Here is a 17,378-nt window from a genome sequence, read left to right on the forward strand (position 1 = left end):
GTGCTTTCTCCCATGCTGCCCCTCATGCTTGGGAGGGGCTCCCCACAAATATCCTGAAAGCCAACTCTTTGTCCACTTTCAGAACCCTCCTGAAAACTCTACTTTGTCATGATGTCTACAATACACTTGACAGTGGTTAGGCTGCTGGTGTGCTGAGATCACTGCCTATTGTGCTGACCAGTAATGTCTCACTGTTTCCTTGTGAGTCTGTCTGTCTGTATCCCTCTGTTATCTCTTGTCTTATACTTAGATTATGCAGTGTTGTGGTAGTCTTTTTTGCCAACAGAAGTTAATCCAATAAAAGATATTACTTCACTGGCCTTGTCTTTCTTATACTTAGATTGTAAACTCTTTGGGGCAGGGATCATCTTTTTTGTTCTGTGTTTAAACAGTGCCTAGCACAATGGGGTCCTGGTCCATGACTAGTGTTCCTAGGCACTGTGGTAATAATAATAAGTACAGAATGTATATTCCTTCCACCTTCCCACTTTTGGAATAAGACATTATTCCTGTTGCCTATTCTGCTCCGTTTTAAAACATGCAGATTAGAAGGAATAGTCACTTAATTTTCTTTATGTTCCTGAATCAGCGGGGGGTGAACTTTGATCTCCATTGCACTTTATTATCTTATTGTATTCTATGATCTATACTGGGGGGGATATGTTATCAAATCCTAGAGAAGGATAAGAAATTCTGTGAGGTCTAAAAAGTATCTACCTTGCAAGGGAGCTATGCTTGGGAAGAGAAATAGAGATGTTGGTGACTCTAAATGACCCCTAAATTCTGGGTTTTTTAGAAAAAAAATAATGAAATGTAACAGAGAAAAATTAATGTAAATATCTCTTCAGTAAATTTAGTATGAATGAAACTTAGGGCTTGTCTACATTACTCCATAGTGTGAGTTGCACTTAAACTGCCCTGTGTGAATGTTGCTGGCAAGAACGAAAAGGTACCGAGTTTGTGTGCAAATCTTTGTGCTCTGCAGTTCACACCCCTGTGGTCAGCACTACAGCTCAGTGTAGACATAGCTTGTCAGCCATGTTTGCTGATTATTTGATTAATGTAAGAGTTTGTCTATAGTGCAAAGAAAGGTGTCTTCTGAGCTAGGGTAAAAATAGAAATGAAGACATGGCAACTGGGCTTTTAACTCAAGTTAGCCGCTCAAGTTCAACTCCATGCTCCCCGTAGGCTTTAGCTTGAATTAAAAGCTGAGTTTCTGTGTCTTCACTGCTATTTTAACCCAAGTTAGCTAACCCATGTTAAAAACACTCCTTTTTTTCAGTGTTGACATATCTTAAGACTTTTTTAAACCTAGCAGTTGAATATCAGTATACAGTGGTTAGATGGGGATGACAGCGTCAGTAATTTTCTGTTTATAAATATGCATGATCTGAAAGCTATAGCATTAATTATATTTATTTACATTTGAACACAAGTGAACCACAAACTATAGTGAACACTTATTTAATAGGATGAAAGTGACTTTTGTTCCACAAAGAATTTGAGTATTAACATCCGGATTTAAATCTGAGAATAATGCTTTGATTTTGATAAGACTCTGATGCTTACAAGGAAGAGACTAGCTTTAAAAGATTAAAGAGAAGCAAGTGTGCTGAAGACAGAAGAAAACTGCAGGGATAAAAGAACTAGTCCTTTTTCAAGTCTTTTAGGACATTGCTTTTTGACATAAATCGAGACACCATTTTACTTTGGGATTTATTTTAGTGTTGCTTTTTTCAGTATGAATTTTTTTGAGATTCATGAGGAAATTCTTCAGATTTATCTTTCTTTTCCGTGGCACCCATCGGGAAAATATATTTCTGATCTTAACTAAAGATTTTTCTTTTGATGTAATCTTATGAGTTTTTTTTATCCGTGCGCACAGTTGATAAATATCTGATGAGACTTCAGAATATTCTCCATTCTTCTCTGTTAGGCTGTATTCCAGCAAGCCATTCTGGAAGAAAATATCTTGGGGAAGGAAATTTGGCTGTGTATATTGTGGAAGGCCTATGTAAAAGTTTCATTATATTTTAAAAGAAGTGAGCTCATCTTAATGTCATAGTTGCCAATCCTATATAGTACCGTGTACTTCATGAGCAGCATGAAGCCTTACTAATTTCAGTGGAGCAGTTCAGCAGCATGCCACACAATGCAGGATCAAGGACATTCAGTGGATGTCTGATAAGATTTTAGAAGACGCTAACAAAGATCAGTGACATAAAATTTTGTGACATAAAACTGCACCATCCCTCTGCTTGGGACTGTTTGCATGAGGGAACTTTTAAATGTCCCATTGAAATACACACAGTAATATCCTTCAAAAATAAACAAATAAATAAATCTGCCCAATCAAAGTGCAAAAGAATTGTGGACCCCAAAATTATATAATCTCTGCAATTTTTGCTGTATTCTCCACACACATTTAATAAAATCAAGTAAAGCAAAATATACCAATATATTATAACTTCAGGTTTGTACCTGTGCAACAGAATATCAATTCCAATAGGGCTGCTTAATTTTAATTTTTTTTAAATAATTGGAGATATACCAATCTCCTAGAACTGGAAGGGACCTTGAAAGGTCATCTAGTCCAGCCCCCTGCCTTCACTAGCAGGACCAATTTTTGCCCCAGATTCCTAAGTAGCCTCCTCAAGGATTGAACTCACAACCCTGGGTTTAGCAGGCCAATGCTCAAACCACTGAGTTATCCCTCCCCCCCAGCAAATTAAATTAATTTGCTGCAGTGCCTGCTGCATGGCAATGGCTATTTCACTCCCCAGTGCTGCAGCAAGCTCAGCACAACTCATTTAAGCAATCTTAGTGATAGATCCTTTTTAAAATACACTCCTGTGGAATATAGGAACTGTATTTTCAGTAAAATGCCATATATCTTCTAATGCATATTCACGTGTTCATGATGTGTGGTCTAAGAGCAAAACCTTTCCGTAACATCCTGGGGCCTCTTCAAGATCTAAATATACTGTCGGGATTGTTCGGGTCATCTGCCGTGGGGCAAATGGCTTTAAAAAAGTGGGGGGAATGGGGCAAGGAGATATACTTATATACCTGTTGATATTTCCCCCCCTTGCTTGTACAACCACAGGATAAGCAAGAGGGGACTTTGATGACTAATTTTGATTGTAAGGCCTTGGAGGCAGGGTCTTGGTTTTTGTGTCTATACAGCACTGTGCATATCTCTGGCAAAGTAAAAATATCACCCTTACTATGCCAGACCAGATACTTCTCTGACTTGAACACAGTTAATTCCCAATAATTTCCATTTGATCTCAATTCACAATTTTGAATCATTCACTTTTTTTGGAGTGGGAGGAGGGGACTAGTCTTGCTGCCATCTTCCTTTCCTTCTGTGTGCAATTCATCTTACACTCAATGAACAAACTCTCCTCTACCCCACTGATTTCTGTTTGGCCCAGTTTGCATACTTTACAGAATGCCTCATGAGTGCAAGTTAGACTACTTTGCTACTGGCACCTTTTTTCTAACTAGTTGACATCACTACATCAGTCTCTGTAGACTTTTTCCTTGCAGATGTACATTTGTTTAAGTCTATCATTGAAAAATTCCAAGGCCATGTACTGCTTTGTTACTCTAGTATACGTCAGTGAAATCTGAGGTTCATCATTATAACTTAAAACAAAAGTCAACCCTATATTTATAACTTATTAACCTTGCAGCGGTGTTATGAAGACTAGATAACTTTTTTCCTTGCTTTTGAGACCGTAAAGTGCTGTATGTGCTAAGTAGGGATATCTAATGCATACATATTGATAAAACATAGACTATATTGATGATGCTCTTGATCGTATGAGGTGCTAAGCTCTGTCTCTGAGGTCCTCAAAGCTTATTGAAATCAGTGGGAGTAGAAGGCGCTCACCAACTCATAGAATCGAGCCCCACAGAAGGGAAAAATCATAAATTAAAAGTATCTCTGCGTGCACCTTCTTTTTCACATAAAGAAATCATTTTTAAAACTGTTTCTTTGGTCAGACAAGGAGTATAGGAGGTAGCACTATATGAGAGATTTATTTGAAAATGTGCTGTTTCTGTTATGCCAAAGGAGGATTATCCACTCTTTTTTCCCTTGAACTAAAGCTGCTGTTCTGTCAAATTTTTTCTTTAATTTTACAAAAGCCAGTTCATAGGCTGCTTCAGTTTCTCACATGTCTCCCTCCTCCTTCCCCCCCAGCAATCTTATGGCGGTATGGGCAGGCCTATCTGGCTCCAAGTAGCAGAGTCTGCTTACAGGTTCACTTTGGGCTCAGTTGCTGGAGGTGAGTGACATGTCTCTGTACTGTTTTCAAGGCTGGGTTAATGTAATATTATCTCACCAGACTAAAGGAGATCCTCTAAGGTGCAGTTCATTGTTTGAAAGGGTAAGAACTGGAGAGCTCTGTGAAGTGCTCTTTATTTTTACCTATGATCAGAAGACTTGGCAGAACGTTGCAGTGGCACCTCTGGCTCCACAGTCTTCAGGGCAAAACGTTCATAATGACACAGGCTTTCTGGATGCAGTATTGCACTGCCATTGATTATACTTGATGAGAGTGATACCAAAAACATAAGAACAAAATTGAGAGGGGAAAAAACTGAAGATTTTGCTGTCTACATAATTATAAACAAACTTTTTTTATTTTGTTAGCTTTTGTCAATTTTCCCCAATATAGTTTTTGAACATTTTAAAATGCCTTAAAAAAATCTATATTCTAATGGTGTCACAAGGTTTTGTCCTTCATTTTTTGTAATAGTATTTGAAGGCTTTGTGTTTCAGTGACTTTTTGCTTAAGACATATTGTACGTTAGGGGTGAAATTCAAGCCCTTCTACTCCTACACAGCCTGAGTAAATGATAATTGTGCAGAAAACTACTCCAGGGTTGGGAGGGCCAGAATCCATCACATAGCCTGCAGGAAGGGTTCAGAGAGCCACTGAACATGTGCTTCCAGATACCCACCAGCCATGCAGCAGAACAGGTGAAGTTACACTGCATTCTGAGCCTTCTGCAGTCCTTACAACCTTTGGCAAATTTCAGACAAGGAGAACAGATTATTTTACTTATTCACTTTTCTGTGGTTCTCATCACTATAATATCTGAGCACCACACAAATACAAATATTTATTCTTACAACATCCTTGTGAGGTTGGGAAGTATCCTGAATAATTCTTTTGATCCACCAAGGATGCCACATTGTCCATCCAAGATTTCTTTTTCTGCCTCGTGTTCTGCCATCAACTTTCCCTTGCAGTGCCCATAAACGTGCATTATCCTCTGAACCTCATGTTTTGGGTCACTCCTGTAGAAAACTAGTACTTCTTTTTAACAGTCAAGTGCAATATACACACCTGTCATACTGTAGAAATAATATTTTGTAATTTTTGCTTATAGCTGTGGGAGCCACTGCTGTGTATCCCATAGACCTGGTGAAGACACGAATGCAGAATCAGCGCTCCTCTGGTTCAGTTGTGGGAGAATTGATGTATAAAAATAGCTATGACTGTTTTAAAAAAGTTTTGCGTTATGAAGGATTTTTTGGGCTTTACAGAGGTAAGTGAATAAATCAAAGGTATCTAGTGATTTTCTTCATCCAATGTATCAACAGCCAACCCCTTATGGAAACACCAAAAACCCCCTTGATAATCAGAACAATTCTGCTTCTATTTCATGTAGCTGAACTGAGTATTTATCTTCTCGATCAGTGTCATTATAAACACTTGCTTGAAAAAACAAGATCTTTGTTCCTCTGCTGCTATTTACATTGCTTGAAGTCCTGATTTTCTGGGGCATTATGGGTGCTGTGGACTTGATTGTTATCTCACAAACAAAGGATTGTGACTGTAGGTGCGAGATAAACAGCAGGAGCAGATGAGTGTCTAAGGAGCAAAGATCCTATTTTAATGCAAATATTTGTTAGAGAAGGATGAGAAATACATAATAGATGACAGAAACAGAATAATTTGAAATGTAATGTCTGAACTAAGGGTCAAATCCTGCCCATCATACTCAAGCAAGTAGTCTCATGCTTTTAATGGTTCTGTTCACATGAGTGATAAATGGGATTTGCTCCATGATTTGTAAATGTTTCCTTAGGAAAAACTAAACATCATTCGCTAGTTGAAACCTTCCTTGTTTTTTGTTGCTGCCTACTATTGTATTAGTTCTAAAATATGAATAATATGTCTCCTATTTTGTAAATTTGATTATCAGTATAGTACTGATTCTAAAGTCGAGGATGAGAAATTAAAACTGCTTTTTGTCAATCAAGTGCTTCAATGTACTCAAATATAGGTTGTCCATCTTCTGTTTTTAGCTCGGGCATATTTCAAAGTACTGTTACTATTTCAAGTCATATGGTAGGGGCAGGGCCGCCCAGAGGATTCCGGGGGCCCGGGGTCTTCGGCGGCGGGGAGCCCTTCCGTTCCGGGACCCGCCGCCGAAGTGCCCGGAAAACCCGCGGCGGGAGTCCCCCGCCGCCGAATTACCGCCGAAGCAGGACCCGCCGCCGACATGCAGCCCGGTCTTCAGCGGTAATTCGGCGGCGGGGGGGGGTCCCCGCCGCGGGTCTTCGGGGCACTTCGGCGGCGGGTCCCGGAACGGAAGGGCCCCCCGCCGCCGAATTACCGCCGAAGACCGGGCTGCACGTCGGCGGCGGGTCCCGCTTCGGCGGTAATTCGCCAGTGGGGGGTCCTTCCGCCCCGGAGCAGAAGGACCCCCCGCTGGCGAAGACCGGGAGCGAAGAAGCTCCTGCGCCCTCTTGCCCCGCCCCCTCTGGGTGGCCCTGACCCTATTCACCCCCCCATTCCCTGCCCCCTCCCCCAACCTCTGCCCTGACTGTCCCCAGGGCTCCCTGCCCCTTAGCCAACCCCCCCGGCTCCAGCCTCTTACCCCCGGCTCCCTCCTCACGCGCAGCCTCAGCGCCTCGGCTGAACAGCCGCAGCGTGTCTCCGGCGGGGCCTGAGCTCCGCCCCGCTCAGAGCCGCGTGGTGAGGGGGCGGGGCTGGGAGCTCCGGGCCCAGCGGAGGGAGCAGAGCTCAGGCCGGAGCTCCCAGCCCCGCCCCCTCCCCACGCGGCTCTGAGCACGGCGGGGCTCAGGGGCCCCGCTGGAGACAGGGCACTTGATGCGCTGAGGCTCCAGGAGAGGGGCGGAGGCGGGAACCTCCGCTCTTCTCTTGGGGGCCCCTGCGGAGCCCGGGGCCCGGGGCAAATTGCCCCCTTTGCCCCCCCCTCTGGGCGGCCCTGGGTTGGGGCCCTTCTAACTGGTCATCTGAAATCATTGCGTTTAACCAACCCCTGTATTCTTATTTACCATTTGATGTAACTTAATTGTGTTCACAAAAACTTTCTCCAGCTGCCATAGGAGTACTTCTTATGTTGGTTCTTTTCCTTGGGGTGGAGTTCCCCATCTCCTTGATGTTCCCTGTCTGGGTAGTCTGCATTGTGCTGTGTCCATGGAGGCATTGGTAATCTTCCAATTTATTTAAGGGATAGTCCCTGAGCAGTTTTTACACTAGGGAATCCAGTTAAAACTAGACTGCTCTGATTAAAGAGGTTTTAATAATCTCATTATTTGTGGTACGTCATTAATGTACGACTTTTACGTTGTCTTTCTGAGGGCTTGCAATGAAAGTGAACACAAAGGTAGGGATATATTAGGGATGACATAGTTAGTGTAGCACAGCTTTTGTTATGGCTCTTGCTAGTAATTTATCTTACTGGTAAATAGATTTGCTTTCCAGTTTTGCTAATTGTTTCACAAGAACAATTTTACCCCTTAATTCATAATTTAAAATTTCACCTGAAACCCCATCACTTCTCTTCCTTTTCTAGTGTATTGACAGTATCCTCCTTTCCTTTTTCTTAGTCAGTAGCTTTGCATTGGAGCTTCTGGGTTTGATGTTCTCTGACTTTTGATTGTTGCTAACAGTACCATTGTTGCCTCTTTTTGTAACCTTTGACAAGCACTTTGAAATCAAAGACTCTCTATACATGAATGAAACAATGTTTTACATTTTTAAAGTATTGCTTAAAATAACCAGTGATCAAAATATTTTTAGATCTGTTCTATACTTGTTCTTTTATTTAGATTGTATGGTTATTTATAGTATTTTTGTGTCCCTGAAAAACGTAAATCTGTGGAGACACTAATACTGAGTTCATAGCGCTAGATTGTTTCCACAACCATGCCAGACTGTCATCATTCCAATTATATAGAAGTAGAAGTACAGAAACATTTATATTGCATTCACAGAAGAGATGCCCAGTGTATCTGTAGGTGGATTCTTATATGCATAAATGTGTTAATTTTAATTGTATTCAGACAGAACAGGACAGTGCAGACGTGATGTGTGTTTTTACTACATAAATTGCATAGAAATAAAGTGATCCCTTACAGGAATGCTTCATTTTTTATTAATATCTGTCATAAGGCTACTAGATTCTGCCACCCAACTCCAGAATTAACTCTGAAATGTTTTCTAAATTCCCCTTGCTAGAACTCACTGAATCTCAGGCTCTCTGAGATATAGATTTACGGAGTGTGTGTATGCATGTATTTAACAGCACATAAAAGGCAGTGGGAGGTGGGTCTTGCGGTGTTTTGTCTAGTAGTTTTTTTTAAACTGTGGGCACTGCAGAGCTGGATTTTCTTTTCACAGTGGATCAGAGACTCAGGCTGGGAGGGCAGTGTTTCTTTTTGTCATTGTCAACCTTTCTTTGTATGTAATAAGTACCTTTCCTCAGTGTAGTAAGCCTGTAAATTGCACAGAAAGTACTGGGTTGGAAGAAAACAAGACATTGCATATATTATTTGCTGATCCTTCTGTGTAGGTGCATGTTTTCTGTGGGCTGGCTTAGAGGAAGGTACTATGTAAATTAAATGGGCTAAGTGTGGTGGGTCTTTATACCGCCTTTATTATTTAAATAGCATAATACTTTCATAGATTTTTTTTCTGCCTTACCCTTGCAAGACTGTAGGAAACCTGTGTTTGTGTTGTTTACTGAAGTTGTCCGATATCACCTATAATATTCGTTAAAGCTACAGATATCATCAAAGGGACAAATCAATATTTTATTAACAATTTATAACCTTTTATTTCTGCAACACATATACTATACTGCATGATTATGCAGAAGATTTAGATTAAAAAGTAACAGGTGCTGATCTAATCCTGGATGTTAGAAAGTTAAGACTGCCATCTACTGATTTATTCTTTTAAATCAGTCTGCTCCTAGAAAGGTGTATGAGCAGGTCATGCTTTTGTCATTGATTCGGGTTGACTGACAGTAGTATATATGCAAGAATATTTGCAGGCTGTCTACAAGCAAAAAAAAAAGTCTCTCATATCAGCCTCTTCAAAGTAGGTTTTAGGGGTCCATCAACACACACACTTGACAGGATAGAAAACATTTATTAGTAACAATTTTAAAAGTGCATACTACCATGTTGTACTGAAAGAATGGAAATCCTTTAAATCCTTAGATAAGCTGTAGCCTCTAGAAAATTGAGCCCTGTGATTCCATATAGAAGTTAATTGTTAGTTTGTCTTAGGCAGCTGCTGCATGCCAAAATGCAGCCTGTAAACAAAGGACATCTTGAATGCTTTAAAAGTTAAAGTACTGCATGTGCCACTTCATGTGGTACTTGTAGAGAAACTAGTGAATTTGTATTGAATGTTACTTACAACTAACTTTTTTCCCTAATGCTGATCCTCTATATCCATTCTAACTATGTAAGTAAGTAATAGGAAAAAAAACCATACATTTTTGAGTAGTACATTGTCATTTGGGCAAAGGAAAGTTATGTGGTGTTTTGTGTTTTATTAAACAAGTCACCTAAGCAATGGCAACACTTGGCAGTGTGTAACAATGCTTTGCTTATATATCTACTAATGTCTTTTATTTCAGAGACAAGGTGGGTGAGGTAGTATCTTTTTATTGAAGCAAATTTGGTTGGTGCAAGAGACAAGCTTTCAAGCTTTCACATTTTATTTATTTTATGTTAGGAATTTTGACATTTAAAAGGTTGCAACCAAACTCGCTTTAGTTATCAAATAGCATGATTATGTGTTTAATGTGAATAAATTAAATCAGGTAGGGAACATCCTTCATCAAAAGTACAAGATAAACTTTTGTAGAGGAGAGATCCAAGCTCAGTCTGCTTTCAGTGTACTGCAAGGATGAAAATATTGGACAGTCATTCTTCAGCCTCACTCTTTCATAGAGTAAATCATTCATTTGTATACTTCATGGGAGAGTGATGCTGAGTAAGGAGGCTAAAAATACTCATGAAAATGCTGAATGATCCATTGTCTGAACAAATATTCCAAGCCCTTCCCCTTTTTTACCACTATTTCTGGTTTCACTTGATTATGGAAGGGGGATCCAATTATCCTTTATATTGCCAGTTTCAGCAGAAGTATTAAGATATTCAATTGCATAAGTGCACATTCAGCAGCCAGTGCTACAGCCAGCTCTACATGCAGAACTGGCATTGAGTTCAAAGGAAGTTCCACCTGTGGAGAGGCAGCAGTGTTGGACTCTTACAAAAGTAATATTTTCTTTGATAGAAAAAATGCTTCCTAATGATTTTCTCTATTTCGATAGGCTTGTTACCACAGCTTATAGGTGTTGCTCCAGAAAAGGCCATTAAGCTTACAGTAAGTTTCTCCATTTCTAAATTAATTCTGTCTCTTACTAATTTTTGTCTGATTTGTAGTAATAAAAGACAGGTCTGTTTTCCTGGCATTCCCATGTTTGTAGAAGCAGCTGGGCTTTCTTTCCTTTAAATGCATGAATGATGAACACTTACTAGTGTTCCATTAAGTTTGGTTACAAATGTAATATGTGTTAATCAGAAAAAGATGTTCAACTAGGAAACTGTTTGTAATATATAAATTGTATATTTTTATTAGGTTAATGATTTTGTCAGAGACAAGTTCACTCAGAGAGATGGTTCCATTCCAGTATTTGCAGAGATCCTTGCTGGAAGTTGTGTAAGTATCAGTCCTATGCCGTTCATAACTATTTTTAAAAAAAGAGAGAGAGAGAATTCCCACCCTCGCACTGCCCAGTCAGAATAACAGACAAAGTATAATGTATATTCCATGACATCAGGCAATACCATCCTCTTCCACACAGAAACGTAGGAAAAGTTACTGAAACTCTCTAGTTCTCCATGTGGCATGCCCAAGGCATTGTTTCAGTGCTGTGAGAAAGGGGGCAGGAAATATAGAGTGATCCAGTTCCCAAAGATCTATTCACACACCCTCTTCCAGTCTCATGAATCGTGGACAGCAGCGTGGAATTATGGCCCCTCTGTATTGCTCCTTGCTTTCTTCCACCCTCTCAGTATAGCTAACATATGAGATGTGCTGGCATTGCTGATCCAGCCAAAGTTGCTTGTTACCTCCACCTCTCTTCATTGTTACCCTTCAGCGGCAGAGATAAAGTGAATACTGCTGTCAGCAACACTGATGCTGAATGAATCGTATACTCTAAAATTTGCCATGGAAGCCTGCTTTGTGAAGTGGCTGTTTATTACTGCTCCTATCTTTGACTGACTATACTTACCCAGCTCAGTCAGACTGAGTCCCAGGATGTGGTGTACATAGGAGGGGCTTCCATAGTTTCAAAGAGCGGGTGCTCCTCTTCCCTTTCCAAAGTTATTGGCATGTTTGGATGGTATTTATACTTTGCGTAAATGGGACGAGATGCTCACTGTCAGTAGAGGGATCATCATCAACTTCCTTTGGTCCTCCCAGAAAAAGTCCCATAGAAGGGGGTTTAAAAACTGACTTGGATAGCCCAGTTCCTGCTGTAAATCTCAAAAGTGAATTAAACCGACGTCTTCACTTGGTATCTTCCATTTAAAAACAATGACAACAACAACTCTTTTAATAGATTGTTTACATAAATGTAAGGAGATTGAATAACAGTATATACTGGCTTTGAGCTAACAGATCTGAGGGAGTTGTTTGTTTAAATTCCTTTATACAAAATTTTAGAGTTATTTTACTCCAACGTTTATCTAAAAGCAGCATGTAAATATACAAATGGAATTTACACTGGAAATGAAGTCTATAATTTGGTAGTTCTTTAAGCAATCCGTACTTGGTTTGCATTTTTAATGACAATGGACTTTGGTGTTTGTAACTTGGCTAATTTCATTTGTGGGATTTCCCAACATTTGGTAACAGTCTAGAATGTTTAAAGCTGGTTAGGGATCCATTTGTAGCAGAAAACCCTAATCACTTCCAGCTGGATAGGCTGGCAAGCTGGAATAAAACCTCCTCAGCTTGCCACAAAACCTGGGGCAATAAGGTGGTTGACCTCTGCAAGATTTAAATTCAAAGAAGAAACCCTGAAGGTAGGCTACTTATAGTTGTCCCTGATTAGGTTTGGCAGTATGGTACATACCCGAGTCTTCACCTGTCAGTGTACAAAGTTTATATCCTTTCATGGATATAGGGAAAAGGAGTTGTGATATGTAGCTATCAAAAATCAACCACAAATGCTAACGTTCTTCTCACAAGCTCGGTCTTACAAGCAGTATTTGCAGACCGTGTAATTCATTAGGTGTTTTTCTCTCCTGTGATGTGTTAAGTTAAAAGTATTTGCAAAGTATTTGTAATTTCCATCTGGCTGTGAATTCCGATAATCAGATTTACTATGTTTAAATCCTTTTGTACCAAATTGTTTCATACATAATAAAAACTGAATTAAAGGCCATATCTATTTCTGATAAGTAGTTCCCTATCTGAAGGATCTTTATCAGATTTTAGAGAACATGTGAAAATTTGAGAGAATGTTTGATTTTCATATAAGGGTTCAAACATTCAGATGCTCCTCTGAAATTGAGGACTCCCCACATTGCTATCCAAACACAACCCTCTCCTCCAACTGGCTGTCTTCTCAGGAATTATTTTCTTGGTGGACGGGCCATTGGCCTACTATTTCACTCTGGAGTATTATGGTGTGTCTAGTAGTCCTGTTTCTCCCCTTTTGGCATATTTAGGGGAAGATGACATACCTGTTCTGCCCCTCCAATCATTTTTAGGAGGTGCAGACAGCAGGCTACTTGCCCTCACTTCAGCTACTTCAGAGATCACATTCTCTTCCTTGTAGCCCCCGTAGGTCACATGATAGCTTACAAATGGGTGACTGCTCTGTCTGCACGGTTGCTTCACGCCATTTCAGCTTCTTTTATTCTTTTCACGAATACTAGTGTTGAATCCAGGACACACTGCTGGCAACTCATTAAAACCTAAAGTAGAAAACTGACAGGATTAGGTGGTTGAAACAATGCCAGTTGATTGTCAGTGCTTCCCTCTACATGTGCAGTACCTTTTCCATATGGATCCTGTTCCAAGCAAGGTAGGGCAGGAGAATTCAAAGTGAGGATATTCAGTCGTTGTGCTGGCTGAAAGTGGAACACTGCTGCAGATGCTTCATTAATCCTATCCTGAACCTTGGTTCCCCACCCTCAATGTGGGTCAGCTTCTGTGAATGTCATCTGCTTCGGGGTACAGAGTGAAGAAGTTCTTCTCACTGGCTGATGTCTACAAATATGTCAGTTTACTGCAGAGTATTATCAAATGTGTCCCTGCCCAGCTGTTCTAGTCAGCTGGTACAGGTCTGCCCTCAGTACCTAGGCTCAGTGAGGGCTAGGACATGGCAGGGTTTTCTCAGGACTTCTGTGAACTCCTGTACTGAGGTGTCACAGTCCCTCGTTATCTGTCTTTAGGACACATTGCAGGTCCCACCTGACTCTTTTGCCTACTCTTGACCATTTTGGGGACCCACCTTTCTCTTTCTGCCCATTAATCCATTTTTATTAATTGGGAGGGAGGGTTGTTAGTGGGGCTGTTGGATTCTCCCTCATGCCAGACTTATTTGTGATTTCAGGCTGTGTATTTGGGATAGTGGGTTATTTTTATTGTATGACTCTTGAACATTTTGCTGATAGTTTCTTTATAAATGGATTAAATAAATAAAAATTAATTAATTTCTGGAGACCTGTAAGTTACAAGCTTTCCTCCTACTCAGCATCATGGGTTTTGCTTTTAGATGAGAATGAGAGTCCCATAAGGCTGTACAGTTAAATATTGTCTCTGAAACAATCAGTTCATCAGTCAGGAGGAGAGAGTCCATGTTAAGTCTGTAAAGCCACATGCACATCTCTTGTGCTGTATAAATGTATTGAAAGGACTTTAACAGCCTTTCAGAAACAATGTTCTGTGACTTCTGTAAGTTAAACAGGAAAAAGTTGATGGCTCCTAAACAGTGTGGAGACAGTGTGATATTAAAACTTGGGACAGGAATGCATCCAGTCCCACCTGGAGGAGATTTCTGATCTCTGCTGGAGGAAGGAGGAGGAGGATGTGGGATGTAAGAGATGCAGGAAGCCCAAGGCCCAAATTCTTTCTTTGAAACAGATGTGGAGATTCCACTGTAGCTGTCATATGCATGCATCCAAAGGCCAAATATGGCCCTAAAAATAATTTTGTAAAAACCATTTTGTATGTTTTTAACTAAAAAACAAGTATGATATTGTTTAGTCTTAAAACGCTTCTTGGATTTTATTTCAAAAATAGAATTTATTACATTTTCATGTTTTTTGTGTGCTTTTCCTTCTAGCTTGTCAAGGTAGGCATTTGTCAAATATTTTTTTTTAAAACTAAAGAAGTTACAAAATGTTTAAACAATTGTTTTTAATTATCAAAGAGGAAAAATGCAGGAAGTATAGAATTAGAGATGATAGTTTACCTTTATTTGTACTGTTGTACATTTTCCACATCTTTGCCTGTTGGAAGTACAAGGAGAGTTAAGGGCAGAATCAGCTACAATTTGAAATTGCTTTGATTTCTGTTACAATCTTAAACATACGTATATAAATGTAGAGGGGGTGTATTATTTAGCAGTATTGTAGTAGGCTTACTGTAGGTATATGAACAATGAAAGCCCTGACTTGGGAGTGGAGTGCAAGTTCTTTAAATCAGACTCCTTCATAAACATCAAAGAACATATTCTTATTTTAGTTGGTTGAATGGGGAAATAGTTTTGGTCCAGGATGTGGCAGTTCCAAGTAAGAAGTAAACAAGGGCTTGGAGCAGACATCTCCCCCTTTGTAGCATATGCCTCTGGGGTGGAATTGGAAAGGGCAAGAGGTCTCATGTTGTAGGGTCATTTTGTGTATTTCCTTCAGGCTTTGGCATGTCATGAGGTGTTTGCTGTGGGATCTCAAACTACATCTTTTCTCTCATAACCTTTGCTGTCAATTGTAGTTCCTTCATTTGCTCCTTGTGGAGTTTTTATTTTATGTGACATTAAGGTTAAATAGAAGCTTTTATTATTGTTATTTCTGATGTGTATGAATAACCTCCATTCAGAAATAAATTTGTCAACTTTTTTTTTTAATGTGTCTATTGTAATTTAGGTGCAAAAGGACAATTTTATATTAAAAATAAACCAATTTTAATATTAGTACTTGAATTTCATTTGAGATATGTATGTCTGTGTGTATATACACACATATGCACACACTGTTTCACACATATAAATAACTAAATAGAAATAGGACTATTTGAAAAAGGAAAAAAGAGGCATGAATATTTGCACAACCAATTTGCAAACAAATACTGAGGATTTACAAGCAGTGCCAGCACTCCACCAGTTTCTTTCCATTAACACTTCCTTTCTATCATTCTGCCTCTGCGTTATCTTTCGTGCTGTTCCCTATGCCTCATATTACCTCCCTGATCCTATCCAATTTAGTCTTCCCTCTTCCTTATTCCTCAAAATCCTCCTCTTTTTACAATCTTTAAAACAAACAATACATTGATAAAAATAATTTAAAAAATTACAATGCATACACTGCCAAAATGTTAACTTCCGCTTCCCCTGTTTTCTATAATTGTCCTCTGTCTTGCCTTCCCTCCTTCTTTTGTCATACTCATAAATGATTATGTTCAAGGAACCAATCTGGCAAACCCCTGCTCATGCAAATAGTCCCATTGAATTCAGTGCAACTATTCACATGAGTAAAGTTACTTATGTACCGAAGTGTTTGCAGTATCAGGCCTTAGACTGAAAGAATATTTTGGGAAACGGGTGTCTTGTGGTTATGTCTACACTGTAGTAAGAGATGGGATTGCAACACAAGCTGGCAAATGTGTGCGCTAGCTATAATTTAGCTATCATTGCTAAAAATAGCAGTGAAGAAAAGATGGCACAGACTGACAATGTGAGTATGTATCCAGGGTCACCAGCATGCTTGTACAGCTCATGCTGAAGCCTGTGCCACTGTATCTTTATGGCTTTTATTAGCCATTCTAAGTAGATTTAAGCTAGCATGCAATGCAGACATACCCTTACAGACCTGCAGCGGTCCAGGCACACCTATAACACTGGATGAAAAATAAAGTTATGTTGAGAAATCAATGTTTGGGCAAGAGAATTTATTCTTAAAGAGCAGCATTTAAAATGAGTTTTAGTTGTGGTTGTAGTTATTATATTATATTCTTTAAAATATTGTGAAACTTCCCAAGTCACTTTTGTGACAAGTGTGCCTGTTATTGGAGTCTGTCAATATCTCGAATACTGTGTGTGCCAAATGTTAATGAGGTTGGTATGATTCATGCACTTTTCAAAATACTGCTTTAATGATGACACATAAGCCTGCGCATGTTAGGGCTCCCCTAGTAGATGTGTTTTATGCAGCTATCTGTGTATCAAAACACACATTTTTAATAGAAAATGGTTAAAGAGTTTTGTGTGAATTAGAGTCTTATTTGTGCAACTCTGTCCCTTCCGAAGCAGGCTTTTGTTGGGATTTAACAGAGACCCAGCCACTTGTGCAGATAGATAGAGAATGTTAATTACAGGAAGATTGGATTTTTTGTAGAAAATAGAAATGTTTATGAATTGGTCTGTTTATGTTTCTGTGCTGGGTGTTAGGCAACGAGGGACAGTTATTTTGCCTGCCCTGCAGGATATTCTAATTTATAGCTGATTAAAAATAAAAACCAGAATTTCATATATGTAAACACAGTATGCACATTTAATGATCAGTTAACAAATTATTGTCTAGCAGAACTGAATTTCTGGTTTCAGCATCTAAATTTGTGGTTTCTTTGAGGATTGTTTTTGTGGTACTGTATATTGCATTATAACGCGAGTATTCTGCCTAAGATTATTGCTACCACAATTATTGAAATAAATGAATGTAGGAAAATCATAACGTTTTCAAATTGGTTTGTTTAATACAACAAGAAAAATGAATTAGGTTATCATTTAACAGAATTTGCCAGCTGGCAATTTTATAAAATTTGTTTAGATTGAAACTTTGAAATGTTTCTCCTGCA

The 17,378-nt window shown here is 39.4% G+C and overlaps 1 protein-coding gene across 5 annotated transcripts in view; it reads left to right on the top strand.

The window, feature by feature from the left end:
* Positions 1-17,378, top strand: part of SLC25A12 (solute carrier family 25 member 12) — a 94,602-nt gene that overhangs the window by 65,593 nt on the left and 11,631 nt on the right. For all 5 annotated transcript variants that reach the window (XM_039495430.1, XM_039495426.1, XM_039495428.1 and 2 more), the window contains exons 10-13: positions 4,211-4,295; positions 5,407-5,565; positions 10,621-10,673; positions 10,929-11,009. In XM_039495430.1, the coding sequence (XP_039351364.1) occupies positions 4,211-4,295; positions 5,407-5,565; positions 10,621-10,673; positions 10,929-11,009 (378 nt within the window). The remainder of the gene's footprint in view (positions 1-4,210; positions 4,296-5,406; positions 5,566-10,620; positions 10,674-10,928; positions 11,010-17,378) is intronic.

Source organism: Mauremys reevesii, linkage group 11 (genome assembly GCF_016161935.1).
Source record: "Mauremys reevesii isolate NIE-2019 linkage group 11, ASM1616193v1, whole genome shotgun sequence".
Lineage (NCBI taxonomy): Eukaryota > Metazoa > Chordata > Testudines > Geoemydidae > Mauremys > Mauremys reevesii.